The sequence below is a fragment of the Xiphophorus hellerii genome, chromosome 6, assembly GCF_003331165.1.
Source record: "Xiphophorus hellerii strain 12219 chromosome 6, Xiphophorus_hellerii-4.1, whole genome shotgun sequence".
In the NCBI taxonomy this organism is placed as follows: Eukaryota; Metazoa; Chordata; class Actinopteri; order Cyprinodontiformes; family Poeciliidae; genus Xiphophorus; species Xiphophorus hellerii.
Genome location: NC_045677.1, coordinates 29525927 through 29542962, shown reverse-complemented (window position 1 = coordinate 29542962; position 17036 = coordinate 29525927). Strand labels below are relative to the sequence as shown.

The window sequence follows — 17036 nt, the reverse complement described above, 5'->3', positions numbered from 1 at the left end:
TGTTTACATTGTGCTTTCATGTCAGGACTGATTTCTATGTGGCAGATATATTTTACTCAACTGTTTTGATCAACTCTGATTTATGCATTTCTACTCCACTTCCCAGGATGCAATGGGTAGCTCCTCTGAGAAGAGCACAAAAAAAGGCTCAAGATGCCAACCCTTCAAAACAAAGAAGACATTTTGAAAGTTTAAGACAATAAAATTAAAATAAAAGATGTATAAAGGGAGTCCTGCTGTGCTAATGTTTGAAGAAACGTTAACCTGCGGTGACTGGTTGAACCAGCAGGTGGCACAGGAGAGCTGAAACCTGAAATGTGACTGAAAATATTTCCTCTCCTGGATTATTCCAATAAATTAAAGCATTTCTTGATGAAATATTATTTTATATCCTGCTCACTAGCACACTCATCATCTGTGCAGAATCTGATATGAAATAGTTCTTATTCTACAAAAACCCACATTCACAAAACAAAGTTTTCCACTAAAAATGTATGAACAAGTTTGAACTTCAGACAATAAAATGCTGGCAGATTGTTTGAAACTACATAAAATCAGATAAAGTCAATATTTAATATCTTGGTTCACTTTTTGGATTGACATCAAAATGTAAGTAAATGGGTTTGGCTGCTCCATTTATGTTTATGATTTAATCTCTGAATATGGTCAGACTTTAGTTCAGGCTGTTAAATAAATTTATGCATAAAAGAAAAATGTCAATTTTCTTAGTTTGTTAGAAAACTTTTATGTTCTGTAGATGCTTGCTGTGTTTCCAGTATTTAAGATCATTTGTATCTTAGTCAGGCAGTTATATTTATGTGAGTAACTTTTTTGGGGGAACAATTTTTTTAGTATTTTTACTATGTTGTACTTTTGAAATTCCTCAATCAGGAAATTAAACGTTTAATAGGAGAACTGAGGTCTTCAGACATCTTTGGAGAAAAGTCCAGGCTTTCCCTGCTGCCAGGTGGAAAACGTTTCCACTTCTGCAAATGAATCTACTCTTTATTTTAAAATCCCATCACTGAATATTTTAAAACTCCTTCTGCCGCTTTAAAAATCACTTCCACAAAAGAGAGAGAGAAAAAATGTCCTTTGGCAGCCAATCATAATTTCCTGAGTCCAGCCTCAATCCAGAGTCACTCTCTCCTTCCTCTCTGCAGGATGCTCCTCTTCCTCTCCCTCGCCATGGTCCTGTCCGCGGGCCGCGCCGTGGAGATGAACCAGACCTGCAAGCTGCTGGCGGAGAGCCGGGCGCCGCGCTCAGCCCGCCGGGCGCCGCATCCGCTCGCAGACCCTCAGCATCCTGTTGCTGCAGCAGGCGCCCAACATCAGCCGGGTCATGATCCGCCAGCTCATCCCCGAGGCGCCGCCTCTGATGCAGCTGCTGGACCGGTACGACCCGCGGGTGGAGGACGAGGAGCAGGCCATGACCAAGACCATCATCACCATGGCAACGAAGAGTAAGTGGGGATCTTTATGGAAAATTTGTGCGTTAAAAACAAAGTTGGTGCAAAGTTGGTTTAAGAGCAGAAACGCAGTAAAAACTTCCAGAACAGGCGGATCGAGGAAATTATACTCGAGTAAGAGAAGCAGTACTTCAAGTAGTAGTAAAAAATACTCAAGAGTAAAAAAGTACTTATTAAAAAGTTTAGTCAAATACTGAGTAACTGATAAAATTATCAATCATTTAATATTTAAAAATACATCATCAGATGGACCAAAATGTAAAGTTAAGTGGAAATTTTGATATTTTCAGGACCAAAGTTACAATAATTTCATATAAGTGTAAAGCAGTGCATAAATGTTCCAAAAGAGGGTGCTGTTGTTTTCTGTAATTGCTGGCACTACCACAATTCTGACGTGTTTGTCCTGCAGGGGATTTTTGTGCGCGAACTGCTGCACTCTTTACAGTGTGTTTACTGCCTGTAAGGTGAACAAAATAAACGCGCCAAAGTTTCCCCACAACGAAGAGCCGCCTGTCTGATTCCTCTCCTGCACGGAACACGTCCCACCCTCACACAAACACAACGCAGAGTCCATCGGGTGTCTTCCACCAGCTGCAGGGTTAAAGAGGGAAAGCCTGGGTTACATAAGTATCAAAATCAGGCAAAGGACAAAATTTCCATATCAGTTTCTGTCAATAAGAAAAACGTCTGAAACTTCAACAAAACCTGCAGGTGTTTCTGTGTCTGAATTTTTCATTCAGTGGGTGGAGAATCCAGAAGTTTTACTCAAATAAGAGTAGAAATACTTCAGAATAACATTTTCAAGTAAAAGTAGAAAAAAATACTCCTAAATATATATATATTTTTTAAATTTTGACTACTTACTACCCAACTCTGAGTTTTTAGTATTTTAAATTTGATCTTTAAAAATGCACCAATATTTCCACATAAATCTGTAATTTGGTCCATCTGAGTTTGTAATTTTTAAATATTAAATGTTTTACTTTATTGTCACTTTTTATTTTTTACTAAATACACATCCTTTCTTCTTCTTCTGCTCCTGTGGCTCTGCGGTTGTTGCCACGGCGATGCCGGGCTCTCTGCCCCGTCATGCTGTGGGTCAGTTCCATTATGAAGGATAATTTTAAAAATCTTCACCTCGACATCTAGAAGGTTCTGAAAATTTAAAAGCTTCAATAATAAATTGATGAATCAATTCTTCATTATTAATCTGAGAACATTTCCAGCTTTCAGAATCATTCTGATTCTGAGACAGATAATCAGTGAAAAGATCGATCTCCCGCACCTGAGCTGGTAACACCATCTGAAGAAATGCACCAACAACCAATCAGAGCCAGGAGGAGGGGCTTAGCACTGTCAATCATACTTGTGTACTTTAGACTCAATGTTCTAATGGTGGAAAAACAATATTCTAGAAATTTTTTTTAGATTAATCTAAAATTTTGAGTGTTTTGGTGAAAATTTTTTAGTGGTTTTTATCTACAGTGACCCTAATACAGCATCATAGATATAAACTATACAAGTAAAAACTATTTTCAGTTTTTTCAAAATCTTCTTACTATCCTCATCAGTGTTACACTCTAATAATACCTCTAGAAACACGAATCAGCTTTTATTTCCCCCTTTAATTCTCCCTGTTTATCTGCTTCTAAATCTGTCATTCAGCATCTACCTGACGGCTTTGAAGCTTTATTACTATAGTTAAACATTATGGATATTTATCTTTGAAGCTGATTTGATTATTGTCTCCACTGATTGTGAATCAGAGGCAGCATAACAGCGCCACCTTCTGATTGAGAGGCAGACACTGAAAGCAGCAGCAGCATCTTCCTCTGATCGTAATTAAAGTGTCTTATAATACGACTGTCCAATAAAAAATAGAATATTTTAATGATTATGAAAATAAAATTCTCCTATTGGGCCTAAACTGTTTGGGTTAAAAGCCACGGCTCTATTAGCAGCTTCATCTGGGAGAGAAACAGTTAAACTGATAAACTGTGAATGAGCATGTAAAGCAGAAAACACTTAGTGAGCAGTAAAAGGACCCAGGACAACCTGCTGATTGGTTTCACTGTTAAACCGCTGAAAACAGCAGCATCTTCCTCTGATGATCCAATCAGCATCTTCCTCTGATTATCCAATCAGCAGCTTCCTCTGATTGTCCAATCAGAATCTTCCTCTGATTATCCAATCAGCAGCTTCCTCTGATTGTCCAATCAGCATCTTCCTCTGATGGTCCAATCAGCATCTTCCTCTGATTATCCAATCAGCAGCTTCCTCTTCTCTGTGGGCTGCAGGGGCTGATGGGAGCTTTGGTTCCTCTGCTAGAAACCACGTGGCCCTGGTCTGATCTCTCAGCTCGTCCTTGTTTGGCCTCAGCTGCATCAGAGCGCCACTTCTCCCCAGGTTCACCAGAGGAAACTCCACTGCACACAATGCTTTTCCTCCCAGCTGCTGCTCTGTGCTGGCTGGGTTCAGGTGAGTGTTTCCAGCCAATCAGGAGCCAACAAAGCCCACCTGGAACAAACACTGTCACACTAACCTTCACCTGTCTGTCTGTCTGTGTCTCTACAGCGCTGGCTGCCATGGCAACACAGCTGGTTCAGGACCATTTAACTCTGACCAGGAGAACCGGGCAGAGCGTCTCCTTCAGCTGTGGAGGAACTGGACAGTGTTATTATAATGAATATACATTCTGGTACCAGAAGAAAGAAACAGAAACATTTAAGATCATTTTTCGTTACCATAGAAGTAGCTGTGCAATTATGAACAGGTACGATCATCCTCAGAAAAATGATTTCTCCTCTGAGAAAATTCAGAACGGCTGTTCATTGAAGATTCAAAATGTTAGAGAAGATCATTCAGCCTCCTACTACTGCGGCTGTTGGAAGTCTGGTTCCCACAGTGAGAAATGATTCCTTCAGCCTGAACAAAAACCTCCAGATGATCAGATGTCAGTTTGTGACATAGAGAGCAGTAAACCACAGCCCAGGTTCACTGATTTCACCTCCATCTCACACAGAGACTCTCTGAGCTCTGAAGGTTTCTGGTTTCATTCATTATTTTCAGACTTGATAAATTTATGGTTTCTGCCATTTTAAGGTTAAAGTTAAGGTGATGATTCTCCATGAATCATAAATACATTATTGTAAGCAATATTAATTTCATACAGCAGAAAGTCGTCAGGCAGATCTCTCCTGTAATCTGGACGTGTTACAAACAGAGGAACATATTGAGAACAGCCTGGATTTAGTTTTATTCCCACTGGACTGTTAAGATTTACAGATTAATTTCTGTTAATCTCAGAAATTAACAGAATTTATTACTTTTAAAGCAGCCTTGCTGCATAATTAAAGGGCTGATTACAATAAAATCAAAGATATAGAATATCCTCACGTTGCATTTGCTCAGTTTTTATCCATGAAGTATCAGCTGGATTTTTCTAACTCTTTTATAAAACATGTTATAATTTATGTGCCACCTAACATTTTATAAGATAATTTTGATGTCCAACCCATGCTTAGCCTTTTGAGAAGTTTGAAACATTTGCAGCTCATTAAATTTCCTGTTTCTTCCTGTTTCGGGGTAACAGAGTCAGGTGGGGGACAAAGACCAACCAGATGGAGACATGGAGGCTTGATGCCAGCCTCAGCCCCAGAGAGACGGCAGATTAAATCCTCACAGTCAGAAAAACCTTTAAAGCTCCAGAAATACCACAGTCAGTTTAACCTGATGATTATTTCAGGACTGATATTTGATTTTCAACCTCTGGGACATTTAGACTTTTATTATTAACACAATAAATGATCAATACTTTCTAATCATGAATCAATTCTTCAGTTAACAGAATAAAATGCAGGATGAACATTAACACATTTTAACACATTCAGACAGAAACATTGAACATGAAAGACAAAAGGCCATAATCCTTCATTTGACTCTTTATGTCTGAAGATAATAACTTTAGTTTGGTTTCTGTCCAGCTTTAGAACATTATTATTAAAACTGATTGTTTTCTATAATTCAATGATTCACTGGGTTCAGATTCACCTGATGACATCATAATGTAGAGCTGTGTATCATCTGAGTTTCTCTTCATGATTTCAGAGAAGGAAGATGCTTCAGAGTTAGATGTTTTCTTCATCGTCTCTCTGTAGGTTTTACAATAAACAAGTCAAGTTTCCCACCATGTTCCCTCAGACTTTTGATGAAGATTTATTTCACTTCTCAGTGGTGGAGCAATTTATTATTACCAGAAACAATAACCACTTACATGGGAGCGTCCAATCAGCATCTTCCTCTGATTATCCAATCAGCATCTTCCTCTGATTGTCCAATCAGCAGCTTCCTCTGATGATCCAATCAGCAGCTTCCTCTGATTGTCCAATCAGCAGTCTCCTCTTCTCTGTGGGCTGCAGGGGCTGCTGGGAGCTTTGGTTCCTCTGCTAGAAACCACGTGGCCCTGGTCTGATCTCTCAGCTCGTCCTTGTTTGGCCTCAGCTGCATCAGAGCGCCACTTCTCCCCAGGTTCACCAGAGGAAACTCCACTGCACACAATGCTTTTCCTCCCAGCTGCTGCTCTGTGCTGGCTGGGTTCAGGTGAGTGTTTCCAGCCAATCAGGAGCCAACAAAGCCCACCTGGAACAAACACTGTCACACTAACCTTCACCTGTCTGTCTGTGTCTCTACAGCGCTGGCTGCCATGGCAACACAGCTGGTTCAGGACCATTTAACTCTGACCAGGAGAACCGGGCAGAGCGTCTCCTTCAGCTGTGGAGGAACTGATCAGTGTGGTGGTTATCCTGTAACCTGGTACCAGAAGAAAGAAACAGAAACATTCAGAGCTATTCTCTATATCACCTTTGGTGGTAGAACAGATAAACCTTTCAATCATCCTCAGCAAGACGATTTCTCAGCAGAAAGAAATGATAACAGCTGTAAACTGAAGATCAACAAAGTTAAACTGGATCATTCAGCCTCCTACTACTGCGGCTGTTGGAAGTCTGATTCCCACAGTGAGAAATGATTCCTTCAGCCTGAACAAAAACCTCCAGATGATCAGATGTCAGTTTGTGACATAGAGAGCAGTAAACCACAGCCCAGGTTCACTGATTTCACCTCCATCTCACACAGAGACTCTCTGAGTTTTAGTCTTTAATGTTTCATCATTTTGTTAGAATCCACTGTGAAGGTTTCTGGTGTCTTTAGTGTTTATTTGCTTCTTTCAAAAGAATTTGGATGTTGGAGGCGTAATGATTGACAAAAAATACTAAAATTTTGCAAGTGCATCAGGTTTCCATGAAATTTGAGTGTTTTAATGGTTTCAGAAAAGTTGCAACTGAAATGACCAACAGCGCCCCCTGGAAACGTTTAAAACCACTGACTCACCAGCTTACTTTATCATACAGACATGAAGTTTGGAAAACTTGTAGAACTTCCCAAGAATTACAGAAAGTTTCCTCCACCATGCTCTATGACTAACAGGAAGTCGGCCATCTTGGATTGTACTAGTGATATTAACCTAATTTTGTCTATTTGTTGCTTCTGTTTTTGATCAAATTTTTAGAAGTTTTGATCAATTAGCTTGAAAATTGGTGAGTTTTCTCCTAAGACATGGAGGATCTAAAGTTATCAAAATCCTGACATTTTTTGTGCTGATTGAAGAAACGTGGCCTGATCTCAGGCTTTGACTACCAAAAAATAAAAGTTGTTATAACTCCTGCAGAGATAGTGAGGGGGATGAAACCTGTTGTTCCTCTGATCCCTAACAAGACTAAATGGTCAAATGCTGACATCATCAAATCTGCCCCATTATAACAGGAAGTTTAATGTTTTACTTTGAAAAGTCCATATTTGACTTCCTTTCCATTGTGAACATGAAACTGTAACCAGAGACAGAAAACAAGTTGGTTTAACTTGGTGTTCATTACTGAGAGTTTTCTACAGACCAGTGGCGGAGCTAGACTTCTTTTCAAGGGGTGGCCAAAGGGTGAGGAAGGCTTTATCAGAGGGGTCCATATACAAATGATGAACGAAAGGAAACAAATATTTTCTCACACACACTCAAATTAAAATGGTTTATTTTAGAAAGATTTGCCATGACCAAACAGGACATTAAACGGCACTATGGAACAGTGAACATGTAAATGTAAACTCAGAGCCCAGAATATGACCAAAAACAAATTCTCAAAAATAAAAAAATAAAACTGGCTCCAAATAGTAAACTGCAAGACAATACCACCAGAGCTGACCAGCATTACCCTGGTGGTATTTATAAAGGTTTGAGAAACACTGCTATGGTCAAATAAGCTTTGAATGGGAACAACATACTGCAAACTCAAAGCCAGGATACACTCAAGAGAGCATAATTCTCCGATTTTGGTGGGAAGAAGCAAAATGTTTTACAAAGTCATCCATGTTGAGGGTATGTGCCCTCCTTGACTCAACACTGAGAATGCCAAGATGACTTAACCTGTCATCAGCCATAGTTGTTCTAAGGTGGTTTTTGATCAGTTTTAGAGCAGAAAAACTTCGCTCACAGGACGCAGTACTGACTGGGATAACAACTGAAATCTTACAAAGTCTAAACTGCTAATGAAAAACCTCTTTATAAGGTTCCAGGAACACAACAAAGTCAAGTAAAGTAGAGGGTCTCTCTAACCCACCGTTTTCTCTCCTCAGAAGAAGCCGTCTGGTTTGGTGAACCTCATGTTTAAGATCTTCTAGATCTGACTCAAATGTCTGTCCAAAAGCATACAGTGTTTCCTCTTTCAAGAATAATGGGCTTTTTGGGACTAGAGACTGAACCCCTAGCATTATCTCACAATTCTTCTGTGAAAAACGCCTCTCAAGCTCAGCTGTGAGACAGTCAAGTATCTGATAAAAGACACCTCTGTTAAAATCCTCATTACTTTGGTCACTGTGCCTCTGTCCTACAGTAGTCATTACCAGTGAGTCCAAAAACCTGGAACTGGCCTTAGGCTGTCTCTTGCTGAGTTGGAGGGTGCTTATTTTGCAGCGTTCTACTAGTTCTTGAGTGTCCCTCAGTAGTTCACCAAAGCAAGCTTCACTTCTGTAGCTTTTCAATGTGTCTGTCAGGGAGCCGACTAAATCTACGGCTTTTGATAAATCAAGATTGCTAGATTGAAGCATGTCAGACAGGATTTTGATATCCCCGAGCACTTTACAAAAAATAACTAAAAGTGCTATAAACTGAAAATCAATCTGAGCCAAAAGACCCTTTGCTTCCACTTTTCTATCCCCACTGTTATTTTCAAGGGAAATATCTTGCAGAAGCCTCAAAACCGCTGGAAGCCTGTCTCTCACATTGACATGCCAGGTATCTACATGCCCACCTAGCATCTATTAGTCTCTGGAGCTCCCTATAGGCTTCTCTTGTGGATGCAGCTCTATTTGGACAGCAAGCCACTTGGTGTGAACAGCAGAACCAGTTACAAATTTATAAATATTCTGAAGAAGAGAAAAAAAGTCTTCACCTTCAGGCACTGACTTTACCACATCAACAAGAACGAGATTCAAACAGTGTGCGTTACAGTGTACATAAAATGCAAACTTGGCATCGTTTTTAATGCGTGCAGCAACACCTGAATGCTTCCCACTCATCACAGAGGCACCGTCATAACCCTGTCCTACAAGGTTGTTTCTGTAGTCCAGACCATGCTTCTCCAGACACCCCACTATCATTTTGGTCAGACCCTCAACATCCAAGCTTTCTGCCGACTGAAAGTGAAGGAAGCTTTCATGTATGGCACCACTGTAATAGTAACAAACTACTAAAGATATTTGTTCTTTCTTTTGTAAATCTCTAGTCTCATCTGCCAACACACTGAACACCTCGCTTTGTTTAACTTCAGCTATGACTTCAGCCTCTAACCTGCTGGTGATACACTTGGGCCTGGTGTCTCCTGGCTGGCTTGGTCACTGCTGCAGGGTTCTGTCTGGTCCTGGTCTGGCCCTGGTTTTTGCCTCTTTAAGAAGAACTGGGAGATATTCCCTTTTCTCTTCATTTGGGCTCTACACAAAATAATTCAGCCTGGTATTTAGACTCCATGACTGTTTGGCAGAGACAACACTATTTTAACTATTATTTAAACTATAGTTTTTAGTTTTCTGTAGCTAGCTAAAATAATACTAAATTAAAAATAGATTAATTAAATTAATTAATATAACTAGTTAGGTTATAATTCAAAGCTTTCATATGACATAGTCTACTTACATTTCAGTCATTATAAAACTTAACAATGGTTGTTCACATGTTCTTATATCCTGGCCAAATGAATAAAACATTACAGGCCAGCATGTGCACTAAAACATATGTTAAAAGAATCTGTCTAAAACACCATCTATCAGCACTAGCATGGCTAATATAATAGCATGGCTAATATGGCTAATATGGCGGTGCACAACCTTTTTTTTTCTTTTTAGAAATGTATGACAAGTGCCGCCTCTCATTAGGAAGGTAACACAGCGGTTACCGCTGAGCGGTAAAATGTTGTAAATACCTGCAAAACTCCTCAGGTGTACTCTAAAGCCGCGGGTGTGTTTTGGATCAAGCAGGAACCACATGTCAGCTTAACCAATGAACAGCCAGCATGTAGGCTGCTACTGCATCGGGCTGCCTTCAGGGACAGTCGGAAATTACAGTTTTCCTGGCAAATCTTTGCCGATCTCATAAGTATTATATTTTAAAATTACCATTTCCAGTAGGGTGGCAAGGGCTCTGTTGGGGGTGGCAAATGCCACCCCTGCGACCCCTCTGGCTCCGCCACTGCTACAGACGGAGAGGCTGAGCCGACTGATGTTAGTCATTGATTACCATATTGGAAACGTTCTGATCAGTAATACTGGTCCAATAACCCATAATGTCACCAGATGGATCAGAATCAAGACTCATCATTTATAAATTTTTATTAAGGTTGTTGTTTCCAGCAGAGGATCAGAGCATCAGTGTTCATAAATTCACCTCCTACCTAACCTGCTTTGCTTAGATATTTAAGATGCTAAGAGCAGGAGACTCTTCCTCTGATTGTCCAATCAGCAGCCTCCTCTTCTCTGTGGGCTGCAGGGGCTGATGGGAGCTTTGGTTCCTCTGCTAGAAACCACGTGGCCCTGGTCTGATCTCTCAGCTCGTCCTTGTTTGGCCTCAGCTGCATCAGAGCGCCACTTCTCCCCAGGTTCACCAGAGGAAACTCCACTGCACACAATGCTTTTCCTCCCAGCTGCTGCTCTGTGCTGGCTGGGTTCAGGTGAGTGTTTCCAGCCAATCAGGAGCCAACAAAGCCCACCTGGAACAAACACTGTCACACTAACCTTCACCTGTCTGTCTGTGTCTCTACAGCGCTGGCTGCCATGGCAACACCGCTGGTTCAGGACCATTTAAGTCGAACTGGAAGAGTTGATCATAGCGTTTCCTTCAGCTGTGGAGGAACTGATCAGTGTGGTGGAAATGCTGTAGCCTGGTACCAGAAGAAAGAAACAGAAACCTTCAGAGCTATTCTCTATATCACCAGTGGTGGTAGAACAGAAAAGCCTTTCAGTCATCCCCAGCAAGATGATTTCTCAGCTGAAAATATTAAGAATGGCTGTTTGTTGAAGATAAATGCAGTGAAACTCACTCATTCAGCCTCCTACTACTGCGGCTGTTATTCTGGTTCCCACAGTGAGAAATGATTCCTTCAGCCTGAACAAAAACCTCCAGATGATCAGACATCGAACAGAGATTAGGATGTAGCACCTTTCAACACTAAGACACTTCCAGGTGTAATGCTCACTGATGTGGGACTTGCTGTTTTCTGGGAAATCACCTCAAAGCATCGAGTCGTCACAGACTTGGTTATAGAAATGGAAAGAAAACCACCAAAAGCAGCTTTTCATAACGTCGGATCTCCTAAACGATGCGACGTAGAGACACAAACTTTGACATGATTTTAGTTCAGAATTTTCTGACCCTCAAAATTTATTCTTTTCTTTCAGACCTCTTACAGTTTTGTCACAAATCTTGTCTAAGAGTTGCAAATCAGGCATATTTTTACATCATCACAGCTCAAAGACAGAAAAAGGTACATGCATGAAACGAATCATGATTGTTCGCTGATTCTTCCTGATGTTTACGGTGAAGGAATCATATCGATAGATTTTATATTTCCTGAGACATAGGAAACAGTTTGGAACCTACTAAAGATGGAATTCAGTTTTCTTTCATTGTCAAAACATCAATTTTGACAACATTTTTTGCATTTAATATATTTTGAGAAAACTGAGAAGGACAGAAGTATATTCGTTCTGATAAAAACGGTGTGAATAACGTCTGTAGCCTTTACGGTTCCTCAGATGTTCGCTGTCGTTCCAGAGCTGCGTTTCCCATCATGGAGGTTCTGGGTTCTGGAGCGGATCAGAACCCTGCTCCTTCTGGAGCAGGTCACTGATTGTCCAGCAGCTGGTCACTGATTGAACAGAGCAGCTCCCAGCAGAGCTCCCTCTGCTGGTGGAAAACAGAATGACAACATAGCAGCTCTTTGTTTCACATGTTTCTTGCTTATTGTTACACATTTGTCAGTGAGGTGCTGTGTCACTGTGTCATAAACAAAACATATAAAGGTGAGTTAATATAGGGCCCTCCCATTTCGTGTGTGAGCGCCCTCTTGTGACAGAATTGAGAATTACAACACATCGTGAGTTGGAGATTTTCATGCTTCAGTCTAAAGTTGGTCAATGTTCAGTGATTAAACGGATCAGCTTCAAACAGCGCTGCGTACAGCTCCCTCTGGTGGCGGAATGCAGAATGACCACACATTATGGCTCCTCGTTTTAGGTCAGGTTATTAAATTTTTGGCCTTTTTATGTTAGGTTTTTAAAAGCTTTGTCTGCTGTTTACATGTTGTTTTTCACAATGCATTGAGAATGTTACAGTAGGTCAACATGCTAGTGCTAGCTTAGATGCTACCATTAGTATTTTAGCTAGCTTTATATGTTTGGCTCATTTTAGCTTGTTGATGTGACTCATAGTTTAGCTTTGTAATCAGTTTCTAATACTCACTCAGTGGGATCTTAGGACTGACTCAAAGCTTTCACTCCTCTTCAACATTTTTCTATATGTGTTTTGCATACTTTTGATACTTTTGACTTTTTCTGCTGCTTCTACCTTTTCTTACATTTCTGCAAGTTTCCTGCAGTTTTCACCCAAATCATTCAGCTTACAGCAATCACACTGCAGTTTCTACTTTCTACCTAGAACAACTCAAGCTGTGTGCTAACACTTGATCTTAATTCTTTAGGTTCAGAAATGATAACTTCACTTTTATTTCTATTCATCTGGAGAAAGTTATAGCATCTCCCAGCACTGACTTGTTCTGAGCTTCTGATTAGGGTTAGATGGTTCTGACCCGGACACAAGTCGGACTTCCTGCCTCAGATCGGTCCACTTTAGATAATGACCTATCATTATTACATTTCTGTAATTATAATCTCTTATAATACCACTGCATACCAGCTAAATGAAAAATATAATAGTTTTAATGATTATAAAGATAAAATGTTAGCATGCTTCAGTGTTAGGTGGCATCTTTGTTGCCACTGACAACTTGTTCTGTTGACTATTAGCAAAGAGATTTTACTGTGATCTACTATTGGGCCCAAACTGTTTGGGTTAAAAGCCACGGCTCTATTAGCAGCTTCATCTGGGAGAGAAACAGTTAAACTGATAAACTGTGAATGAGCATGTAAAGCAGAAAACACTTAGTGAGCAGTAAAAGGACCCAGGACAACCTGCTGATTGGTTTCACTGTTAAACCGCTGAAAAGAAGCAGAATCTTCCTCTGATTGTCCAATCAGCAGCTTCCTCTGATTGTCCAATCAGCAGCCTCCTCTTCTCTGTGGGCTGCAGGGGCTGATGGGAGCTTTGGTTCCTCTGCTAGAAACCACGTGGCCCTGGTCTGATCTCTCAGCTCGTCCTTGTTTGGCCTCAGCTGCATCAGAGCGCCACTTCTCCCCAGGTTCACCAGAGGAAACTCCACTGCACACAATGCTTTTCCTCCCAGCTGCTGCTCTGTGCTGGCTGGGTTCAGGTGAGTGTTTCCAGCCAATCAGGAGCCAACAAAGCCCACCTGGAACAAACACTGTCACACTAACCTTCACCTGTCTGTCTGTGTCTCTACAGCACTGGCTGCCATGGCAACACCGCTGGTTCAGGATTTAACTCTGACCAGGAGAACCGGGCAGAGCGTCTCCTTCAGCTGTGAGACTGGACAGTGTGATAGTGGTTATCCTGTAGCCTGGTACCAGAAGAAAGAAACAGAAACATTCAAAGCTATTCTTCGTATCTACATTGGTGGTAGCCCAACTAAATTCAATCATCCTCAGCAAGATGATTTCTCAGCAGAAAGAAATGATAACAGCTGTAAACTGAAGATCAACAAAGTTAAACTGGATCATTCAGCCTCCTACTACTGCGGCTGTTGGAAGCCTGGTTCCCACAGTGAGAAATGATTCCTTCAGCCTGAACAAAAACCTCCAGATGATCAGATGTCAGTTTGTGACATAGAGAGCAGTAAACCACAGCCCAGGTTCACTGATTTCACCTCCATCTCACACAGAGACTCTCTGAGTTTTAGTCTTTAATGTTTCATCATTTTGTTAGAATCCACTGTGAAGGTTTCTGGTGTCTTTAGTGTTTATTTGCTTCTTTCAAAAGAATTTGTATATTGGAGGCGTAATTATTGACAAAAATGAATCAAATTTTGCCAGTGTGTTATTTTTCCATGAAATTTGAGTGTTTTAATGGTTTCAGAAAAGTTGCAACTGAAATGACCAACAGCGCCCCCTGGAAACGTTTAAAACCACTGACTCACCAGCTTACTTTATCATACAGGCATGACGTTTGTAAAACTTGTAGAACTTCCCAAGAATTACAGAAAGTTTCCTCCACCATGCTCTACGACTAACAAGAAGTCGGCCATCTTGGATTGTACTAGTGATATTAACTTAATTTTGTCTATTTGTTGCTTCTGTATTTGATCAAATTTTTAGAAGTTTTGATCAATTAGCTTGAAAATTGGTGAGTTTTCTCCTAAGACATGGAGGATCTAAAGTTATCAAAATCCTGACATTTTTTGTGCTGATTGAAGAAACGATGCCTGATCTCAGGCTTTGACTACCAAAAAATAAAAGTTGTTATAACTCCTGCAGAGATAGTGAGGGGGATGAAACCTGTTGTTCCTCTGATCCCTAACAAGACTAAATGGTCAAATGATGACATCATCAAATCTGCCCCATTATAACAGGAAGTTTAATGTTTTACTTTGAAAAGTCCATATTTGACTTTCTTTCCATTGTGAACATGAAACTGTAACCAGAGACAGAAAACAAGTTGGTTTAACTTGGTGTTCATTACTGAGAGTTTTCTACAGATGGAGAGGCTGAGCCGACTGATGTTAGTCATTGATTACCATATTGGAAACGTTCTGATCAGTAATACTGGTCCAATAACCCATAATGTCACCAGATGGATCAGAATCAGGACTCATCATTTATAAATTTTTATTAAGGTTGTTGTTTCCAGCAGAGGATCAGAGCATCAGTGTTCATAAATTCACCTCCTACCTAACCTGCTGTGCTTAGATATTTAAGATGCTAAGAGCAGGAGACTCTTCCTCTGATTGTCCAATCAGCAGCTTCCTCTTCTCTGTGGGCTGCAGGGGCTGATGGGAGCTTTGGTTCCTCTGCTAGAAACCACGTGGCCCTGGTCTGATCTCTCAGCTCGTCCTTGTTTGGCCTCAGCTGCATCAGAGCGCCACTTCTCCCCAGGTTCACCAGAGGAAACTCCACTGCACACAATGCTTTTCCTCCCAGCTGCTGCTCTGTGCTGGCTGGGTTCAGGTGAGTGTTTCCAGCCAATCAGGAGCCAACAAAGCCCACCTGGAACAAACACTGTCACACTAACCTTCACCTGTCTGTCTGTGTCTCTACAGCGCTGGCTGCCATGGCAACACCGCTGGTTCAGGACCATTTAACTCTGACCAGGAGAACCGGGCAGAGCGTCTCCTTCAGCTGTGGAGGAACTGATCAGTGTGGCTCTAATCGTGTAGCCTGGTACCAGAAGAAAGAAACAGAAACATTCAGAGCTATTCTCTATATCTCCAGTGGTAGTAGCCCAACAAAACCTTACAATCATCCTCAGCAAGATGATTTCTCAGCTGAGAGAGATCAGAGCAGCAGTTCGTTGAAGATCAACAAAGTTAAACTGGATCATTCAGCCTCCTACTACTGCGGCTGTAGGAAGTCTGGTTCCCACAGTGAGAAATGATTCCTTCAGCCTGAACAAAAACCTCCAGATGATCAGATGTCAGTTTGTGACATAGAGAGCAGTAAACCACAGCCCAGGTTCACTGATTTCACCTCCATCTCACACAGAGACTCTCTGAGCTCTGAAGGTTTCTGGTTTCATTCATTATTTTCAGACTTGATAAATTTATGGTTTCTGTCATTTTGTAATTAAACAGCTTTATTATTCCTCTTGAATCATAAATAATTTATGTTAAATAATATTATATGCATACAGTCGATAGTCATCAGGTATGTTTCTCATGCAGGCTGGACATGTTAGAGGAACCATTTGGAACGGCCTTTTTATGTTCTTTGACGGACGGTAGGAGTAATTTCCAGATTAATCATGGTGACATCATAATGCAGAGTTGTGTATCATCTGTGTAGTTATGGTAACTATTCTTATGACCCTTTTCAGGTCCAAGAACCTAGAACATCAAATCCAGACACAAGGAAAGACGAGAGAATTAGATTCTTTTTACTCACAGGAGAACGGACAGAGACGTACTCCAGTTACAATCTCTACCTGCTCTGAAAACACGTCTTGCTACATCCTCTCTTTTTATTTCAATCATTCCCTGGTTATAATGCACATTTCAGCTCTATCAAAACATATGCAGCTGCAACGTGATTCACGGTTTCATAAGAAAAACTAGAACATTTACTACGAACAATATGACTGAATAAGGCTAATCAGCACCATTACGCTATAAACTCTTATTATAAACATGAACGGTCAGGATGTCCAGCTGTCCGATCAGAACCAGCTGGTTCCGGATGTCTCTGCATCCTTCAGCAGGGCTTCCTTCAACATACTCAAACATAGTTAAAGCAATTCAACATTCAAGATGCATGAACAAAAGAAGCAAATGTTTGCTAACATTATTGTATATACAATTTCTCTAACAACCCATCATAATCTGTGCTAACTGGATGATTAAATAGATAGAAATTAATATTTACAAACCGGAGTAGAATATCAAGGTTAACATCCTTAATGATGACTCAAAATGTATTTATGTTTGGCTTTGGTTCTAGATTGATGTTCAGATTTTAAAAAATTTCCCCATAAATAAGTTGGAGTTTAGATGTTCTGATCACAGGCAGGTTTATAAAACCGTGAACTAAATCAAACCAGGCGGGAGTGTTGTTGGTATTGTTCATTAGTCTAACAGGCGCAGTGTTCAGTAAATTCACATCAATCTCCACCTTGTTTGGGTCTTCAAT

At 40.7% G+C, this 17036-nt stretch overlaps 2 long non-coding RNA genes and 1 gene segment (V, D, J or C); all 3 read left to right on the top strand.

The window, feature by feature from the left end:
• Positions 1–1258: 1258 nt before the first annotated feature.
• Positions 1259–4155, top strand: LOC116721083 (uncharacterized). Its single transcript, XR_004339496.1, has 3 exons — positions 1259–1463; positions 3767–3947; positions 4044–4155. It is a non-coding gene; the product is annotated as an uncharacterized LOC116721083 (long non-coding RNA).
• A 1720-nt stretch (positions 4156–5875) lies between these two features.
• LOC116721084 (uncharacterized) lies at positions 5876–7046 on the top strand. Its single transcript, XR_004339497.1, has 2 exons — positions 5876–6068; positions 6161–7046. It is a non-coding gene; the product is annotated as an uncharacterized LOC116721084 (long non-coding RNA).
• Positions 7047–13968: 6922 nt separating this feature from the next.
• On the top strand, positions 13969–15996 carry LOC116721032 (immunoglobulin kappa variable 3D-20-like). The segment is given in 2 exon segments: positions 13969–15362; positions 15455–15996. Coding segments are annotated over 2 exon segments (510 nt in total).
• Positions 15997–17036: the final 1040 nt, after the last annotated feature.